The 19840-nt window shown below is 42.8% G+C and overlaps 1 protein-coding gene across 1 annotated transcript; it reads right to left on the bottom strand.

The window, feature by feature from the left end:
* Window positions 1-36: 36 nt before the first annotated feature.
* On the bottom strand, window positions 37-19840 carry slc4a5a (solute carrier family 4 member 5a). The gene is made up of 24 exons (XM_076270982.1): window positions 19672-19840; window positions 15830-15959; window positions 15269-15429; window positions 14516-14674; window positions 14154-14249; window positions 13660-13715; window positions 11894-12051; window positions 11663-11750; window positions 11336-11490; window positions 11067-11195; window positions 10163-10337; window positions 9786-9919; window positions 9138-9409; window positions 8665-8699; window positions 7977-8168; window positions 7406-7519; window positions 7143-7304; window positions 5843-6021; window positions 5634-5706; window positions 5373-5441; window positions 3388-3561; window positions 2726-2893; window positions 2338-2393; window positions 37-629 (listed from the first exon to the last, which is right to left on the bottom strand). The coding sequence occupies exons 1-24, from the start codon at window positions 19823-19825 to the stop codon at window positions 464-466; spliced, it is 3255 nt and encodes a 1084-aa protein (XP_076127097.1). The 5' UTR covers window positions 19826-19840; the 3' UTR covers window positions 37-463.

Below are 19840 nucleotides of genomic sequence, written 5' to 3'. Positions count from 1 at the left end.
TGGAATCCCTCTGATCATTCTTTTTGTTCTCCACATACTACTTATTTGAATAAATATAGAGATAAACTTGTAGGTAGATTTGCACATTATATTTTCTCATTTACAGTACATACAGTTAAAAACTCCCTCTGCTCATCAACTATTTCATACGGATCTCAGTGGCATTATGTGGTTTAAGACTGAACATAGTGCATTCGGTTACTGAGTACAAAGGTTTGGTAATACTTAATAATACCGGATCAAAGTTTGAATTTTGGACACAGGTCTTATACACGGCATCCATCTCAAATCTGCGGTATAACATGAAGTGGGAGTCCATGACAAATGTGTTTGGCCATTTCCCTTGCATTGTCCTGTCTGCAGAGCTTTGGTGGGAGCAGAGGAGAATCATTTACTCTCCTGACAGCGGGCCCCACGGGTGGGGTGGGGGGGGCTTTGTCTGTTTGCCTCGCCGGCGGCACAACTACAGCGTTGTCTCACTGCTCATGTCCCGGTGCCGCGGGTCCGTGTCCGTGTCCTCGTAGTCGGACTCCATCTCGATCTTGACCTGGGGCACGGGACAGGCCATGCCGCGGCTCATGGGCCCCGCCGGCGAAGACGGGCAGGAGATCTTCAGGTGCAGCGTGATGCTGAGGAGCAGCAAGTCACGGTTATGAACGCACAAGGTCCAGCCAGTGACATGGTGGTCAGGATGGGGAGGGGGGTAGTGGGAGAGAAAGGGGCAAATAAGGGGAGGAGAGCAGAGCAGGGAAGACAGCGATCGCCACAACACAGTCCACAAAAGAGTTAAGAGGAGAAGGCAGGGGTAAAAATGCAAAAGAAGAAATCAATCTGGTCATATGGGTACGGTGGAATTGATAATGATTGGCACACGTTGTGTTTTCAGGGTGAGTAGGGTGCAATTCAGCATGCGTGTCCTACTCAGTACTGCTTAGTAATAGTCCAACAGAATTCATCCAATACTGATGGTCAAAATATAATCTTTAAAGTAATATTGTGGTAGGGGGACCTCTAAACTTAATATCTGTTTAGAACCAATTCCACTAAAAAGCAATGCAGACCTGAACACCACCAGCCATGCCCTATACTACCAGAAAGAAGCAACACAGAGCAAAGCCCAAGTACACACACACTGACAACATTTACATGGTGTGAATTAAGGTGTGTGTACGCACAGCAACCCAAAGGAGAGAGCATGGAGGATTGGCTTAAAACTCACAGGCGGTAAAGATGACAAAATGAACACAACAAAACATGCCACACAACAGTATATACTCTGTACCATGGGGAAGACGTGTAAAAGTGGTGATCAAAATGTTCAGAATTATTTAATTCACGCACAGAGGAAAAAGAAACAACCAAAAATCCCAGTGGTGACTTGTGCAAATGCATTTCTCAAAGTGTAAAGTCGTATTTTCAAAATGACCTCTTTTCATACAAATGTTTACATGGACAATTGTTTATTTCTATTTATTTAGTTTTCTTTTTGAGCAGCAGCATGACATGAGTTTTCTACAGATGTTAAGGGCTTAATGGGCCCGTCTGGCCACGTGAGGTCACATGCACCATGCTGTTGAAAAGGAGGTCAGCGTATTGACCTATGTCCTGTGTCATACTGTATGAGATCTATGATTCATATCTGTCAGGCACCATCAGTGGTAGATTCACAGATTTAGTGAGCACCCGTAATAAATGAACCATGTTTTTTTTTTCTCAAACAGAAACCTGTAGATTTGGATTTTTTTTGTGTGAAAATGTTTCAAGAAACAATGGAAAACATTACAGATAGTCTTTAAAAATAACTGTTAAACAACAGAATGTCTACAGACAAGCTTACTGATGCTTAAAAAGTTCTATCTGCATTGCTTTTAAGTGGATGATGAGAACATTAAGGGCATTATGCTGGGAAAGACAACGGAACAGAGTGAGAGACGTAAAAGTGAAAAAACAATGTCCACTCAGGTTGCGTATAATAAAACTAGAACTGTGCTGTGTCTCTATAGAACCAATACTCTATTGTAAATATGTAACTATGTAATAAATATGTGGCATATTATACTTGAAGCAAGTCTAACAGTCTACTTATGGGCACAACTTAATGTGTTACAGAGAATCAAAAGTTGGTAGCGAGCCACAATGTTAATGTATTTGTATTACAGGACAGATTATTACTGGGGTGTGAATAAGAGTAAACATTAGCAGGCGAGTGCAACAGAAGGGGAAATGTGTCAATAATTGTAATAATTGCCAGGCTGGCAGTGTGCTGCCCACTCTGAGTTGTCATCTGGGGCCTGCAAGAGGTCACGGTAGGGGACATGGAGTTTGAGTACACAGTACCTGCGGTCCAGGTCGGAGTCTGGGGGAGAGCAGTTAGAGTACGGGTGGTACTTCTCCTGAGGAGGCAGAAAGCAGCGAAGGTTCACAAGATGTCCAATGGGTGGCAGTAGTGGTACATTATGTGTAAAATTGAGAACAGGGGCTTTCTTTGTCTTCATCTCTCTCTCTCTCCCTCTCTCTCTGTGTGTGTGTCTGTGTGTGTGTGTGTGTGTGTACAAGAATGTGTGCTTTCACATGCAAAATGTGGCAAAATGAGGGGTGTTGTTGAGGGGTTAATGCTGTGGCCCACAGAGTGTTTACAAAACAGTGCTGTTGTGCTTTGGGGTGCTGCTGCAGCTTAACTTGAGCGATAACAGAGGCCCTGGCGAGCACTCTAAAGCACGCTTACCTCGTCCTCACTGTCATCCGCTCTTGACTTCTTCTTGTCTTTTGTTGTCTTCTTCTCATCCTCTTTCTTCTTCTTCTCTTTTTCAGGCAAGAGATCATCCATCCAAGCTAAGTCATGCTGCGAGAACACCATGTCCAGCATCTTACGCACCAACAACAGCCCAAGAATCTAAGAATAGAAAACAAACATTCCATTAGTTCTTCATCAGATTTCATATTGGCTTAACATCTGCAAAGCTGAAACTACTTAGCAGTGATGGTGAATTTCTAAGGTTCTTCGGTGAAACGAGACCCTTTAGATTATATCCTTTGTACAAGGTCGGTAAACTCCTCCAAAGGAGACAGGGCCCTTCTCTTTTTCTCAGAGAAATGTCTGATGAGCATGCAAATTACCACAGATGAGCACACAGGGCTTCATTAGTTGCTCTCACGATTTGACATTTGAAACCTTTACAAAAGAATCAGCAAGAAAATAGGGCAGCAGGCGTCCTTGGGCAACACCCATCACCTCCACAAACCCTATAAGCCAAGGCTGTCTACACAGCATATGTAGCAATTAGAACATAGCATGCACACACTCACACACACACACACACACAGAGACACACACACACACACACACACATACACACACATACACACACACACACGTCAATGATTTACCATAACAGGAAAGATAATGGCCAGAAAAGTGGATTTGAGAACCCAGAGGACAATGAGGCATATGATCTGGATCAGTGTGAAGAGGTGAATCCGTCTCAGGGGCACATGGCGTAGAAAGCTGAAATCAGGCTGGTGCTTGGACGGCATCAGATATAATTTTATGCGGTCCCAGAACTGCAAGGAAAAACACACAAGTTCAGTAGTTTCTGCTGTAACGAACGACAGTGAAGTTACGCAGCAATTCAGTATTCAGTCACTACTTTGAAACCTCATTATAGCTCTCGGTGGTGGTATTTCATATTAATCAGTTATCAAGTAATCTTCGATTAGACTGTCTCTCCTTGGATCTGGTATCATATTGGGATTGGGAAAGGAAAACTACGCAAATTCAATAGTTTCTTCTGTAACGACAATGGAGTTACTCAGTAATTGTCACTACGTTTGAGACCTCATCATAGCTCTCAGTGGTCTTATTTCTTACTCATCAGTTTTTGAGTAATCTTCATTTAGACCGTCTCTCCTTGAATGAGGCATCAAATTGTTTGGCCACTGACATTTACTGGAATGCGACTCTGAAAACACCTGCTAGGACTGCCAAACTGAGCGGCCTCCCTTCTCACCATGCCTGACAAGAGTACAAGAATTCATCCTGAAATTGCGGGCCACAGACATCAGAAGCATACAAATCACCTGCTCACTCCCACATGAAGAAAGTACAAGAGGAAAGTTAATTATTTGATCATGATTCTCGCTGAAATGAACTGTCACTACATTGCACATATCTGTACATGTTGTTCATACATTGTTCATATTACATAGCCATATTTATTCTGCTCTAATAAGATTACTGCTAATACACTGCACATGCTTATATTTAATTTATACTACTCTAAACCACCTTCTGAAAACAACTGTTTACTACTGTCTACACTGCACAATATCTTTTGTCATGTCTATGCACCACCTACTTGTATTTCACATTGCACTTTTCTGCTTTTTTGCACTTCTGGTTAGACACAAACTGCATTTCGTTGTCTCTGTACTTGTACTCTGCACAATGACAATAAAGTTGAATCTAATCTAATCTAAACTGTCTAATAACTGTCAACATTGACATCCTCACCCAAAGCACCAAATGGCAGAATTGTGCATGACTTTAAGAGTCATTAGAGGTTTAAAATCCAGTCCGATCAGTGCCCCACCATGCGCTCTGAATTTCAAAGTGAAACATTTTGTAGCAATTATTTGATTGGTAAGACTGCTAACTACTGTATCACTCATTACAAAACAAAATAGAGACAATATCACTCACTACAAAACAAAAAACAGAAGCCCTCATAAATGTAATGGCTGCATTTCTCAATATTCTTTTGGGACATGGTAACCTTGAAATAGACCAGTGGTTCCCAAGGTGTGGGTCATGCCTCCCGGGGAGCTCAGACTTGCTTAGTAGGTGGTGGCCACATGAATTGAAGGTGTGAAATGGAAAGAAATGGAATGAAAGCCATAAACACCCGACTACTGGTCAATTTAAGTATGACAGTGCTCTTACAGCATACTAGCCTGTAATTAACCTATTTTGTAGCCTATTATATATATATATATAATAATTTAGTCTTATATCTAAGACCTGCCATGGAAAGTTTGGGGACCACTGAAATAGACATATTTATTTTGAGCCAATGTGGAAATATTTTAGCTTAACTTTGTTACTGGGCAATTCCACAGAAAATGGACTTTTTGTCACATCCATAACACCAGCGAAATGCCTTGGCATTTGTATGATGTGAATGATAACATTTATTTTTTGTGCATTTTTTCTCATGTACATTCTTCAGCCAAAAATAGCAAATGGTCAAATTTCAGGTAATCATTCACATCAAACCATACCATCACATTTTATTGGCATTATGGATGTTACAAAAAACGTAATTTTCCATGGAATTGCCCTACTGCATTTGCATGGATGGAGCATGCCGCATTACCTGAATTCCACTGAGCGAGGCCACTCCCATGTAGAGGAAAACTCCATAAAGTACTGGCATTGGGATGTACTGTGCAGAAAGAAAGAAATTAACTAAAACTCACATGTCAGTGATGCAACATACATAATTAAATAAACATGTATGAGAAATGCTGTATTCTTATAATCTGACACGATTCATGTTCAAGACTACGCCTTCAAACTAAACCCCTCATATCGTACTAGGACCCCCGGGTATCATGCTGCAAGATTCATCTCTCACCTGAAGTATAGGGGCCAGGAAGATGGACACTCCGGTGAGAACAAACACAAGAATCCCAGTCACTCTCTGTTCTCTGCATTTCAAGAAAAACAAGAAGAAAGCCAAGACAGAGTTACATAAATCACTGATTTTGTTACCTCTTTTCTTCATAAACTCTCTCTCTCTCTCTCTCTCTCTCTCTCTCTCTCTCTTTCTCTCAGTTCACTCACCTCACCCCCAGGAACTGGGGCTGCTCTCCAGGTGCGCTGGACTCGCTCTCCATCTTAAGGGAGTCTATGTGGGCAATGGAGATGACAGTGGCAGCTACGTACCAGGGCAGTCCCAAGAAGGAACAGACTGCCATCAGTATACCCACACACAACAGGTCCAAGTGATAGCCACACCCTTTCTGCGAGATGAGGAGAGAACGCAAAAAAGTTAACTAGAAATGCAATTCCAAGGAATTACCAGTGCATGAAAATGCAAAAAATGGTACGCAAAATATCATATATAAGGACATTTTGGTAGTGGTTGCTAGATTGTTGCTAAGGTAATTGAGATGTTTGCTAGGATGTTGCTAGGGTAGACATGGTGGTTGCTATACTAAATACAGTGGTTTCTATGCTGCTTGCTAGGGTAATCATGATGGTTGCTATGGTGATTGCTAGATTGATATTATGGTTGTGGTTGCTAGGTTGTTGCTAGGGTAATTGAGATGGTTGCTATGTTGTTGCTATAGAAGACATGGTGGTTGCTATACTAAATACAAAAGTTATTATGCTGGTTGCTAGGGTAATCATGTTAGTTGCTATGGCGGTTGTTAGTTTGACACTACGGTAGGGGTTGCTGTAAGTTGTTCCTCGGGTAATTGAGATGGTTGCTGGGTTGTTACTAGAGTAGATATGGTCGTTGCTATGCAAATAAAGTGGTTACTATGCTGGTTGCTAGGCTGACTTTATGGTGGTGGCTGCTAGGGTAATTGAGATGGTTGCTAGGGTGTTGCTAAGGGAGATATGGTGGTTATTATGCTAAATAAGTGGTTGCTATTCTGGTTTCATGCACTGTAATCAAGGAAAAAAACAGAAAGAAATATAAACTCACACACGACCGGTGATGCAACGATGATTTATGGCAGATGACCAGCGAAATAGAATAGAATGTATTGAAGTGAATGGTACAAACGGCAAGTGGAACAATGGGGCGACCATCGCCGTCGCATAACTCTACTCGGCCCCTTTCTATTTTTCAGGGCGATTTTGATACGTCATAATAGAAAACAGGTGTATGGTGAGTGAATCTCCACGGAATTTGTGATCGCGTCGCCAGTACTGTGTGTTATGCAGCAATTAACAAAATTCCACCGTTGCGTTTGACTGTCACATCGCCGGCCATGTGTAACCCCTTTAAATGTCATACTAAGAGGGTGCCAGAACATTAACTTCATCTTTTTTTCCTGGAAACCCTACACTCTTTTGTTTTAAATAATTTAGAAACAGAACCAGACTACCTTAATGATAACGGCTATTGTACCTTGAGTTTGTTCTCCTTGCGATTGACAATAACAGCACTGATTTGTTGATCCATGAAAATCAGGATGCTGACAAGGAGTGCTGGAACAAAGCTGGCCACATACACCCACCAGGGGTTCTTTCCGAAAGGTAACACAATCCAGCCGCGACCTGGACGGGTGGGCTGTATAGAGACAGTCCCAGTAAAGACATACAATAATACAGCAGCTTCTAACAATATTACTAAAAATACTGTATAACATATTAGAAATAGGCTTACAGTACCTTAAATTCAGTGGGAACAATTAGTTTAGGAGTCTTTAGCCCCATCAACATATCAAGACCCACAAATGTCATGATTGACATGAAGATGGAGAAGTCACTGATGAGCTTGCGAAGCTGGACATTCACAGATATAATGCCAGTCACACACACACACACAAAAAATGGAAATTATGGAAATATAAGTTAGAGTTTGATATTCACTTGAATTAATTATTAATTACTGGTATTAAAAGCAGATTATCATGCACATTCTGTAACATTCAATAGACTCAGTGGCAGAAAATGCCCTACTGTTATTAAGAGCATTGGGAATGAGGGAACTTGAGAGATAATAAGGGAAGAGAAGAGAAGAGAGGTCTTTGGGAGCCTTATCTAGTGCAAAGTGCAAAGCCCAGTGGTAAGCAGGGTTTGCCGGGAAATTATATACTGGTATAGGAACAGGCAGGAGTTTTGGCTTACATTTTCACTGCTATATGTTCTAGCTTCATTCAATGTACTCTACTTTCTATATTTGTTAGACTGCATGCAGAGCTTCCTATTTGGGCCTTTGTTATTTGCTGCCATCCCTCACCGCAGTGGGGAAGTAGCGGCTGAATTTGAACTTCTTTAGGGAGACAGTCATGGAGTAGGTTCCAAAGAAGAGGATGAAGGACATCAGAGCCAGGTCGGGCACGAACTTGCAGGACTTGCCCACCAGAGCACCTCCATACTTCACACACTCCTTCTTACTGAGCTGCGTCCAGTCCAGAGCTGTAATATTTAACTAGGAGAGGACAGCGAGAGCGAGAGAGAGAGAGAGAGAGAGAGTGTGTGCGAGAGTGAGAGCAAAAGAGAGCGAGAGAGAGAGCAAAAGAGAGCGAGAGAGAGAGAAGTACAAAGAGGAGAAGTAGAGTGGGAGGTGAAGGAAGGTCGTGTTTGACAGACGACAAAGAGAAAAAAGAGAGAAAGATAAAAAGAGAAAGGACAAAAACCAACCATGGACATGGTTGGAGCCATGGAGGGAGCCTCCATTTCAAAATGTCTATGGATTTCCCAACCCTCTTATCTCCCAACCCTCTTATTCAAAACAAATACCCAGCATCACTCTAGTCTACACTGTGATCCTTTTAGAGATGCTCAAAGCACAATTATTACAAGAAAGATGGTGCTTCTCATTCCAACACCCCCCCCCCCCCCACACACACACACACACATTCACACACCACCACACACACCCAACCTCCAGCATAGTGGTATCTCAATAGAAATCAGCCACTTACCCCAAACAGAGCAGAAGTGTTGTCTGGCACTGGCACTACAGCAGAGAACATCAGTGAAGCCACTGCAGAGACAGAGCCACAAGGGGGAGGAGGAGGAAGAGGAGGAGGGTCAGGGAGGAAGGCCTTGGGCTTGGTGATGACATGAGTGTGATTCCATTAAAATGTTAAAACTACTGATACAGGTAGCGACTCATACTCACATCGGACAGCAGCCGAATTGGTTTTGTGCAACGGAAACAAAAATGAAATATATCAGTTAAAACAGTCAAATAAAGAATCCAGTCATTCCTACACATCACATTGATTTTATTTCATGCTTTCCTTGTTATATATTACTTAAAACATAGTGAATGAATCTGTATAATGTCACGTAAGAAATGAAAAGATCAGAAGATTATTTAACAACACCCACCTCTCCCCTCACCATCTTCCCTTACATGCAATTCTAAACAATTTGCCAAGAATGGACTCACTCGGGTCAGGGGCGATGCACTCGCACTTGTACTGGGTGACGTAGTCGGGCTTGAAGTCTGTGTTGATGGGGTAGTACTTGAAGGAGCCCACCATCTTCTTGATTGCGTCCGAAATGAAGATGAAGGAGATGAGGCTGGAGAATCCCTCCTCGGTGAAGCGTGTCATGTACTTGATGATGTAGCTGGCGTCCGTGGCCACCAGGAAGAAGCACTGCACGCAGGAGTGTATGCCGATCCACAGGCGCAGCTCCATGTAGTCAATGCTGTTGCTCCTGTTAGTTGAGGGGGTGAAAGGTGGAAAACAAGTAAAGAGTTTAAAAAGGGCTTGTTTGAATATCAAAATGACAATGCTTCAAATTTCCACCAAGAGGTTTTACTGAGTTTTGATGGTTTGAATGTTCTGTGTGCTCTTCACACAGTGTGTATTTTTGTTTAAGTGTGTGTGTGTGTGTGTATGTGTGTGTGTGTGTGTGTGTGTGTGTGTGTGTGTGTGTGTGTGTGTGTGTGTGTGTGTGTGTGTGTGTGTGTGTGTGTGTGTATGTGTGTGCGCGCGCGTGCATATGTCTGTTTGTGTGTGAGAGTGTACATGTGTGTGAGGGTGCATGTGCTTCCTTGCAGTCATGAAAGAGGTGAGCGAGGGACGCTCACTTGCTGAATTCATAGAGCAGTTTCTCAAAGATGAGGATGGGCCCTGTGGAACTGAGGATGATGAGTGGCTGGCCACTGAACAGGCAGAATACTGTCCCGGCCAGAGCTGTGCCCAGGAAACTCTCCATCACCCCCTGATGGACAAACACATTGTTGTCAAAGAAATTCTATCTTTGGGGCCACTGCTATGCTATCTTAAGTGACACTACATCACAAACGTCCACAAATAAAATGGTAAGAAGCCAACAGCCTATGCTGAAAATACAAACCAATAGAATACACAGAACTCACTGTGTGTCTCAACTTAATATATTGGTGACATTCATCAGCATTTGCCTAATATGTGATTAATTGACCACTAGCACCAAAACGTGTACCTGGTAGTTGTCAGTGGCATCTCCAAGGAGGCCACCAAAGGTGATTGCGTTGGTGATGCAGCCCAGGTAGATGAAGAGGACAGCAGAAATGGACTGAACATGAAAGCCCTCATATAAATCACTAGGGAACCAGGGAACCTTACGCTTGATGTCTAAGAACAGGCCACCACAGAATCTGTGGAGTAGAATTCATTCAGTCAGCGTACTGCTACATGCTACGTTAAATGTCAAAGGTAAATAGCATTACTGTGAGAGGATACGCTAGCAGTGAAGCTAGCCACTATTTAGCTATGTCCAAATACCCGGTTAAATATCTTTTTAGTTTGAAGTCTATTTGTTTGTGAGTGAAATTTCTCCCATACCGGTGGTGCACTGGTCCAATCCAAACTGGGCAAAAGTTTTCAGAAGCAGACAGTGGGGTGTAGACATATGCTAGCTCAGGCAGAGCCATAATTAAAATGTACTGGTGGAAGACATCTAAGCAGGATAATGAGCTGGTCTATGTTCTCTCAGGCAAACAGTTATCTGTTTATCATAGGCTACGTGTTTAGAATAGTCTCCCAGCATCAGACTTATAGACTAATGCCCGACAAATGCTAATATGAATATGAATATGCATTATAAGCTCTCTGATTTAATGAAAAACTTTTCTATTGCTCCAAATAATCAATTTGGAAAAACTGACAAAAATTCTAAGTCCAGAGCCAGAACCATTTATCTCTCACCTCTTATTATATATTGATTTATTGTTCTATCATCAGAAAATAAGTTATCTATTTAGCTCCACATACTTTCTAGCCAACACTGGTTGGTTATTTGTGGTCATGGTTAACTGTACCATTTGGCCTGTGTCATCAGACAGTTTTAATCATTTGTACACATCCGCCTCACTGCTGTGCTGTACCTGCCAGTGAAGGCCAGCTCCTCTCCAAGCTCATGCGCTGCGGGCATCTCCTCATCGTCACCGTGGCCTCCTCCCCCACCGGCCGCCCCATTCATCTGGCCAAGCTCGTTCAGGGAGAAAACTGACTTCCTGTCACACACACACACACACACACACACGCACGCATGAATTTACGGTAAACATGAATAGGGAATCACAATCTCAAATGTGGCATGAAATGTCCCAGCCAAAACAAAGGCTCTCACCATTAAGACTCGAGCATACTGTACCTTTTGTCAGCTGAGGGCACTTTCTTGGGGGGCTCAATGCGGATTTTGGGGTCCCATTCCCCAGGTGGCAAGACGATGACCTCGTCCAAGAACTCATCGATGCCGGCGATGAGATCCTCCCGATCCCTGGCTTTGTATGCGACATCACTGAAGAGCTGTAAGGAAACAAAAACATAGATGCAGAAAGGTGAACATGCACAAGAATACATTCATGTGATTTGTAATAGTCCTTCTTATCCGCTCAATCACACACAACAAATGCGTTTTTAAATTTCAAGAGGATTTTCACATTTTCATTCTCATGGAGGAGTGATCCTGAATACTCACATCATCTACCATCAGGGTGGCGATGGCTCGGCCAATCTCATTATAGGACTTGGCTTTGCCATGAGGTCCCAGGAGAACAAATAAGAACCTTGGTTGAAAACAGAGAAACATAAATATTAATTAGGCCTCTCCTAAACCTTACTGTCTGTACTTTTACTTTGCTCAATGTATATTCCATAAGGGTAATGTAATATGAATGAATAAGAGAAAATGGTGAGGGTGGACATTAACCTAGTGGGCACGGGGACCTCAGTCAGTCCTCCGAGTGTGGTTGCCTGAGCCAAACGTACAAAGGCCACAAAGGGTTTGTCCAGGAAGTCAACTTCTCCAATCAGGACATTGGATGCCTCTGCATCTCGGGGGATCTTTTTGATGAATTTGTTCTTCAGCTGCGCAAAGAAGGGGAGAATCCAGGGAAATACATTATGACCAAAAGGCATAAAGAAACAAGTCCAACTGGAGCCATGTATCCTCCATTCCAAAATCCCATCCCATTCCCATCATATCATGAGGAACATCCTTCTAGGAAGCAATATATCACAGATATATATTATTTACTTTGGGTCTTATTACACAGGGGATTCCATATAGCACAGCTAACCTGACCTATATCAAATGATATCCTGTGTGTTTAGTCTCTTCACACATAGATAGTGTCACAACAGAGAATACTTTGTTCTCTGTGTAAGGTCTACAGCAGGTTGCTCATTGTTGGACACTTAGATAGTGGATGTAAAACTAGGGATAAGACTGAGATTATGTAGCACACATCGGTGTATAAATCAAATTTAAAGATCTAAGTCTCAGGTTTGCCTCATGCTAAAACATCATAGCTGGCAGTGTGTCCAACATAGGTTTGAAAGATGTAGTCAAAATAATGTCCTCATTACTAAGATCATTATCTTGATAATTCTACATGATGTGTAACAGACTCACAGACCTTGCAAAAAGCACCAGGCAGCTAATGTATGACCATCACATGGAGAGTTCCGTCAGAACTTTACAATGCATTGCATTCAAAATTACATTTAAGGCCAAGAGAGTGAGGATAAATGATTATAATGCAAAATCTCAAAATCATCTCAGTCAGTCCTGAATGCTGTAACTGTACCATGACCCTGCTTGTCTATGGGCCACTGGCTGGTCAAAAAATGACTGTGTAGACGAGTACAGGTGTTGGCACCATATAATGATGCCAGTGCATGTCCTCAGAGATGGCCTGCGAGTCTGCATGTGAGAGCGAGGCACGAGGACCTGTTTATAGTGGCAGCTCAATGTTGACCCAGACAAACCCCTCCCAACCAGATCACAAGCCAGCAGTGCACACACACACACACGCACGCACACACACGCACATTCACAAACACGTACACACACAAACTCCATACAGGACATACACAACATGCAAAACTCTATGCATCAATAAAGACGTGTAGACTGACAGGGATGTTAATGCTTTTAGGCTTTAAGTGAATGTAAGCATGCAACAAGTGCATTAGCATTATTATCATTATCAGTATTCAGTCCTCAGGCTTTGATCTGGCTCTTGCCTTTATGTACAAATAATAGCAATCGTCATAGTAGTAATTTGCTATTTTTGTAATTTGCTATTTTTGTATAAAAATATCTTTGTCTCGTTGATCTATTGTCTCTTTGATCTTTTTTTCCCTCTTTAAACCCTAAACATAGCAAAATATTGTCCTAAAAGGTCAACATCACTCTCCTAGATATTGGTACGGCACTAACAAAAACCCAGGCTTGATGTTCTGACAACATACCACTTCACTTAACCAAAAACCAATACTGGTTGCCATGGAAACTGTGGATGGGAGAAAACAAACCCTGAAGCAGTACAAATAATTGTCAGTGTAAATATCATATGGAACAAACTTCCCAAAGCCATGGCAACATTTCAGCCCTCTGCACAACTGCATGGTGAAAGGCGGTCCAGGAGAATGATTAAGTGAAAACAATAAGGTTGCTCCGGCCGTGCTTACCTGGTCTGTGCTTGGTGTATCAGCAATATCATTCATACTGCGACTTTGGGCATGACCTGTAATACAAAATGCAGGCATACCTCAATGTAAAGCCTCCTCCTACATGAATTTCATAAAATGTTGTAATGATAATTGGAACAAATATACAATTGAAACATTGTGGAACATTTTTTCGCCAGTGGAAATACAAGTTTGTGGGCGTAGTTATATGAAAGATACTCTGTGAACTGTATCAGACAGAGCATTGCAGCTTTCAGCAGAGTATTGCAGAGTCTTAAGTAGCATACAATGAATAACAATCAATTCATTTATCAATTCATTGATAATTCAATCAATAATCACACTGGTGTAAGAATTGTTCAAACACAAAATATAATTTGGGACAAATGGGATGAGGAAATGTGTTAGAGTGCCATGAAGGCCAGGGAGTGAGTGGGTGGTAGAGTGAGTGCCGGGGAGAGCAAGAGAAGAATAAGGGAAGGGTGGAGACTCACGCAGACGGCCATAGTTGCCTGCCTGTTTGGAGCGCAGGTCTTCTGTGGAGCGGTTAAAGTTTGCTCCCGCGGGTGGGGCGCGGTTTGGACTGCGGTCTGGAAAAAGGGAGCGAGGTGGACAGAGTGAATGGCTAGCCGTGCGCTAGGCGACTTGTTACGCTACAGTGGACAGAGACAACTCAAAGAGGGTCACGCTCGAGAAGAGACATTCACTCACTCACACCACCGCTGCCATTCTTCCACTCAACCGCATCATGCAAATCAAATCCAGGAAACTGACCTAAGCGGCCAGTGCAAGCGGGTAGTGTCTTAAGACGCAAGGTGTCTGGGGAGAGGGTGGAAAGGTCATGAGCAGCACTCACTGCCGGCACTACCGCCGCCTGATTTGCCGATGTCTGCCAGGGAGCGGTGGATAGGCTTCTTGGTCTGATGCCTGTGCTTCCGCAGCAGGACGAAACTGATCTTATCCCGCAGTTCTGGACCAATCATCCCCTCTTCGATCTGTCTCTCGATAATGTCATCTGGAAAAGAAGCCATTTGTACCATTGTCGTGACCATTCATTAAAATTATATGGATGACTTCTAATCCTCTCCAATCCAACAGAGCAATAAATAAATGATTTTTGCTTCACCCACCCTTAGAGGAGACAAATTGATAAATACTTATGCTTTCCGCTTCAACCAAGTGTGAAAACAATCTTTGGAGAAATTATTCTCATTGCAAATTATTTAATCAGCACAAAACTTTTCATGCTTTGTTAAAAACTTTTCATTGGAAGTTTAGTATCATATTTCTGTATATTAATGTCTGTGCAGAGCTATATGGCATGGCCTCAGGAAAAATACTAAAACTCTAAGCTAGTGTGTCTCAAATGTTCCCTCAAACTGGTTTTAGTAGACAGCTGCTTTATTTGGTTTCTTTTTACAACCTGCCTGAGTTCTTTCTTTGGCTATCAGGTCAATCTCTGATTGCCCATACACAGACATGAAGAACACTTTTCACTAGACTGTGTGGAAAACCTAACATGGGAGACCCTACTGACACTACTTTAGAACATAGCTTTTTTCTGAAGGCATTACATTTGCACAGTAATTAACTCTGCCCTGTCACTCACCCACTATCTGCGGTAGAGAGTACCCCTCCAGGTCAAGTAGCACAGTGCCAGTTTGTAGACAGGTGCGCAGCTCAAACAGGCTGTGCAGGGACAGTGTGGACACATGAGGCTTGCTCCACCGCTCACCACCCTCCTCCACCTTCTCCTCAAACTTCACCCACCTAGAAGACAGGTACAGGGAGGAGAGTATGACGTCAGAGGATGTCCAAGATTTACTGACACTGTTGGGTATAAGTTTCTATGGGTCCTTGAATGTCCTTGTGTGTTTGTGTGTGTGTGTGTGTGTGTGTGTGTGTGTGTGTGTGTGTGTGTGTGTGCCTATCTGTGGTATTTTTGTGGTTGTATTCATCCATATTGACCAGTGTGTCCATGTGTTAACAGACTTTTGTTTAACTCGGTAAAGTAAAATAGAATGCACGTGTGATGTGTGGTCAATTCCCATGTGAGTGGTCAGATATATGTCTGTGTCTGTGTCTGTGTCTCTGTCTGTGCTTGATGGGGCATGGCCAGGCTGGATGAGGGAGCAGAGGAATGGGCGGTGGGACGTAGGAGAGAGGCTACCTGGCCGACTCCTTCCACTCCAGCTCGTCCCCCTCATGCTGCAGCGTGTCCATCTCTGTGAACAGGGTCGGTGTGGGCATGTCATCGTCATCGCCCAGGATGTAGCGAAGACGCTCAGCCGCAGGGGACACTGCAAGAACACACACACAGGTACATACGTTTGTCTGTTTGGCCAGTACATGCTTTGTGAAACACAATGACTGTTATCCTGTGAATAAAATGCACTTTCCAAAGGTGAATACATTTACATCGGCTGAGGTGAAATTGAGGTGAAATTGATATACGCTTTGTGATTTAGCACCAAACCTCAGACATCGCTGGAAAAGTAAAAGTTCCATCGGACTGACCTTCACAGAATGTAAGCTTTGCACTGTTTGTTGACAAGTCAAGGATAGGTTATTATTTATATGGCACAATTCATCCACGTTGGTAATTCAAAATTCATGGAAAAATAAAAGATTAAATAGAAGCTTCAAGAACACAGAAAAACTAACTGAACAAAAAAATGACATAAAAAGTTGGGTGGAATTGATCAGTTAAGAAAAGGCATCTGAGAAGAGTTGAATCTGTTGTCTAGATTTGAAACTTTGGGAGCACCCTTGATCTCATCAGGAAGTTGGCTTCAGAGCTCAGTAGCATAGCAGCTGAATGCTACTTCACCATGCTTAGTTCTGACAGAAGACATTGATTTATCTCCAGTGTTCTGAGAGAGTGGGTGTATACTCTTGAAACATCTAAGTGGTTATTTGATCCTGTCCTATTTAGTGCTTTATAAAGCAGCACTAAGGACGGAATGGAAGCCAGCATAAAGACTTAAGCTTCGGAATAACGCTTTCAATTTGTAACAGTGTCCTTGACTTTAAGTCATTTTGCAAAAACATAAGCATAAATCTCTCCTCAACATTATTTCAGTTTCAGTTGAAAAAAAAACATTAATTTTGTTCATTTGGTCAGTGCATTTAGATTATTGCAGATCACAGTAATTTCTTTGCATTCTAACCATGAGCCTGCTGTGGGCCCTAGACTCTCGAGCATTTTGATCACAAATGGGAGAGGAGTGGTTTATTTGCATTTGATTCCGCCTCCTCCTCATCCCCATACAAATCTGAACCACAAGCGCTCTAACGCTTTTCAAGGCTCAAGGGCTCAGGGAAGCCAAGAGGGAGCAGGGAATCAGAATCGACAAGCAGACAGACAGACACCTCAGTGGAGCAAAGGAGATAATGCCTCCTCCAGCTTAATTGCACCATGACGAGGAAAACAGGTTGGCCTTCTCCTTGAAACTCATTTGCAACTCACTTTTAACAGAAGCGTGCAAGACAGAATTTGTCTCAGACGTAGCAAATTGACAAAAAACAAATTGATATTGATGCACAGGCAATTTGACAGACATGGTTTATCCTTTTCTGTTTTCACAATATAAGCAATTGTACTGCTGCATTTGTGTTGGTTAAAAAAACAAAAGAACAATTGTGTGGATCTTTTAACAGACTGTTTTCATATCTCTACCTCCGTGCTGTCGAATGAAACGGTGCATCCTCCTGTGAGCTTCTCTTACGGGGACCTCCAAATGAGTGGTGTGAGTTCCACTGATCGGGTCACACACACACAGCACACAGCCACAGGCCATGGACAGCACGATATTTCCAGGCCAGCCAAGTAGGACCACTCCAGGGCCCGGCTTTTCAGCAGATAATTCAATGCTGAATGCTGTGACCTTTCAATAATGCACCACCAACTCTCCCAGGCCGCCACACCACAAAACCACATAAAACAAAAGAAGGGCTTGTTTGAAATAAAGAGCAACTAAACCGTTGATCTCAATTTTCAAACAAAAACATGCTATGAGCACACTATGACAGAATCGCACCCTGAGTGCAGAGGCTTTACCTAATATTAACTAATCATCATAAACATGTGTGTACTGTACGTGCTGTGCATTTAAATGCAAACATGTATTTGACTTTTAGGTCATTTTGATTTAAAACTGTCTCTGTAAATCAGCATGAGAACACATTTATGTGACATATTTTGTTGTTTTGGCTGCTAACTCGTTGGCAATGGCTTTATAATTCGCAGCACGGGTAGATGCAGATATGTTGGATATGAAGGATGGTATTGATTTGCTCTATTGATGTGGGACCTGGGAAATGGATGCCTCGTGTTTTTTTGTCTGTGTGCACACACTGACCACAAAGGGCTTGGTGGTCAACTTGTCAGATTAGTTATGCAGGCAGATAGGACATGGTTAAAACTACAGTGTCCTCAAAATACTTACTTGTTTTCTAAGTATTTTAAGGACACTGCCATGACACCCTGTACACAACACACACAGACAGACAGACAGACAGACAGACAGACAGACAGACAGACAGACAGACAGACAGACACACACACACACACACACACACACACACACACACACACACACACATACAAAAGGTTCATCCAACCAATCCCTACATTACTTTGAAATTCAATGTATTGTTTCATTGTCAGTGCCTCCCTTTACCAGCTACTTAATGTTAACAAGGATATCGCACCAGCAGGGAAGCCCTTTCATGTCCATGGTTTCTGTTAGTCTTGATCCTGTCATTTGAGTTTCATTTACTTCCACAGCTTTCATCTTAATCTTTCCTTCAACTCATTCTCAAATTATAAATGTATTACTTTTCCTTTAATGGATATACTGCTTTATCTGCTGCAATGTTCAATTGTGGTAGTGGTCTTATTAAATTACACTGCACAGTCTTCATATACCCTACACAGCACACACACACACACACACACACACACACACACACACACACACACACACACACACACACACACACACACACACACACACATACACACACACACATGCGCACACAAACACACAGACATACACTCACTAACAGAGGAACCAGAAAGTAGCTCATTCTCTTTTGCTTTTTTGCTCTCACTCTCTCTCTCTCTCTCTCTCTCTCTCTCTAACTTTCTCTTTCATGCCAGGCACAAAGCACAAAGCACAAAGACACACACACAAACACACACACACACACACACACACACACACACACACACACACACACACACACACACATACATAGACACACTTCCATACTATGTATATATAAGTATAAGTATAAGTATAAGTATATATACTCTTTTGATCCCGTGAGGGAAATTTGGTCCGTTTATCCCAATTTTATTGCATTTATCCCAATCCGTGAATTAGTGAACACACAGCACACAGTGTATGCACAGTGAGGTGAAGCACACACTAATCCCGGCGCAGTGAGCTGCCTGCAACAACAGCGGCGCTTGGGGAGCAGTGAGGGGTTAGGTGCCTTGCTCAAGTGCCTACTGGTCGGGGTTCGAACCGGCAACCCACACAGGTCCGAAGTGCTAACCAATAGGCCACGGCTGCCCCTAATACAGTATGTAATACACTATGTGATAAACAGGCCGCAGAGACTAATTATAAGCTAGAAATATATATTTATATACACACACATATATTGATTGACCGATTGATTGTGACCAATTGATTGTGAACAAATTGATCACACATAGACTTCTCTATTACACACTACACACTGTCTTTTTCACACACATTGTTATGCCCTTAAGGGCACTCTGCTTTATCGATTACAACACAGAGGACATATAGGAGAGCCCCCTTAGCCTTAGCTAAAAGGGCTGTCACAGGCTAGCTCCTCGTGTATCATCTCCAGTCCTCAGGGTGATGGCTGGACTGTCTTTACTGTGATTACACCCTGTTACAGTCAGCACTACCCATAGAGCACAGAGACTGAGGGCCGGCTGCTTGGACAGCCTGGTTGGTCTGAGACACTCACTTGTCCTGTTGATGTCAGGGGGCAGGCTGTGTTCGGGAGGGTCCAGGCCCCCAGCCTCGATGTCGTACCGGTCCAGGTCGTGGTGCTCGTGATGTCTGTGATGGTGCTCATACCGCCTGTCTCGCTCCACGTCCCCCGAGTCTCGGCTGGACATGGAGCGTCTTCGCCG

This window comes from Alosa pseudoharengus, unplaced genomic scaffold (genome assembly GCF_046254945.1).
Source record: "Alosa pseudoharengus isolate Yale_2024_CS ecotype anadromous, Long Island Sound unplaced genomic scaffold, YU_APseudo_1.1 YU_APseudo_1.1_scf_6, whole genome shotgun sequence".
NCBI lineage: Eukaryota > Metazoa > Chordata > Actinopteri > Clupeiformes > Clupeidae > Alosa > Alosa pseudoharengus.
The sequence above is the reverse complement of the archived record's forward strand: the minus strand, read 5'-3'. Positions and strand labels throughout refer to the sequence as shown.

What these genes read in the sequence shown, in the direction of transcription:
- slc4a5a (XM_076270982.1), bottom strand. Translation starts at nt 19,825, where the DNA reads ATGTCCAGCCGAGACTCGGGGGACGTGGAGCGAGACAGGCGGTATGAG. An exon ending in GTGCATCGCCCCTGACCCGA is followed by an intron (nt 8,700 to 9,137) that starts GTGAGTCCATTC and finishes TCTCTGCTGTAG; the next exon opens with TGCCAGTGCCAGACAACACT. An exon ending in GCAAGGAGAACAAACTCAAG is followed by an intron (nt 6,022 to 7,142) that starts GTACAATAGCCG and finishes CTCATCTCGCAG; the next exon opens with AAAGGGTGTGGCTATCACTT.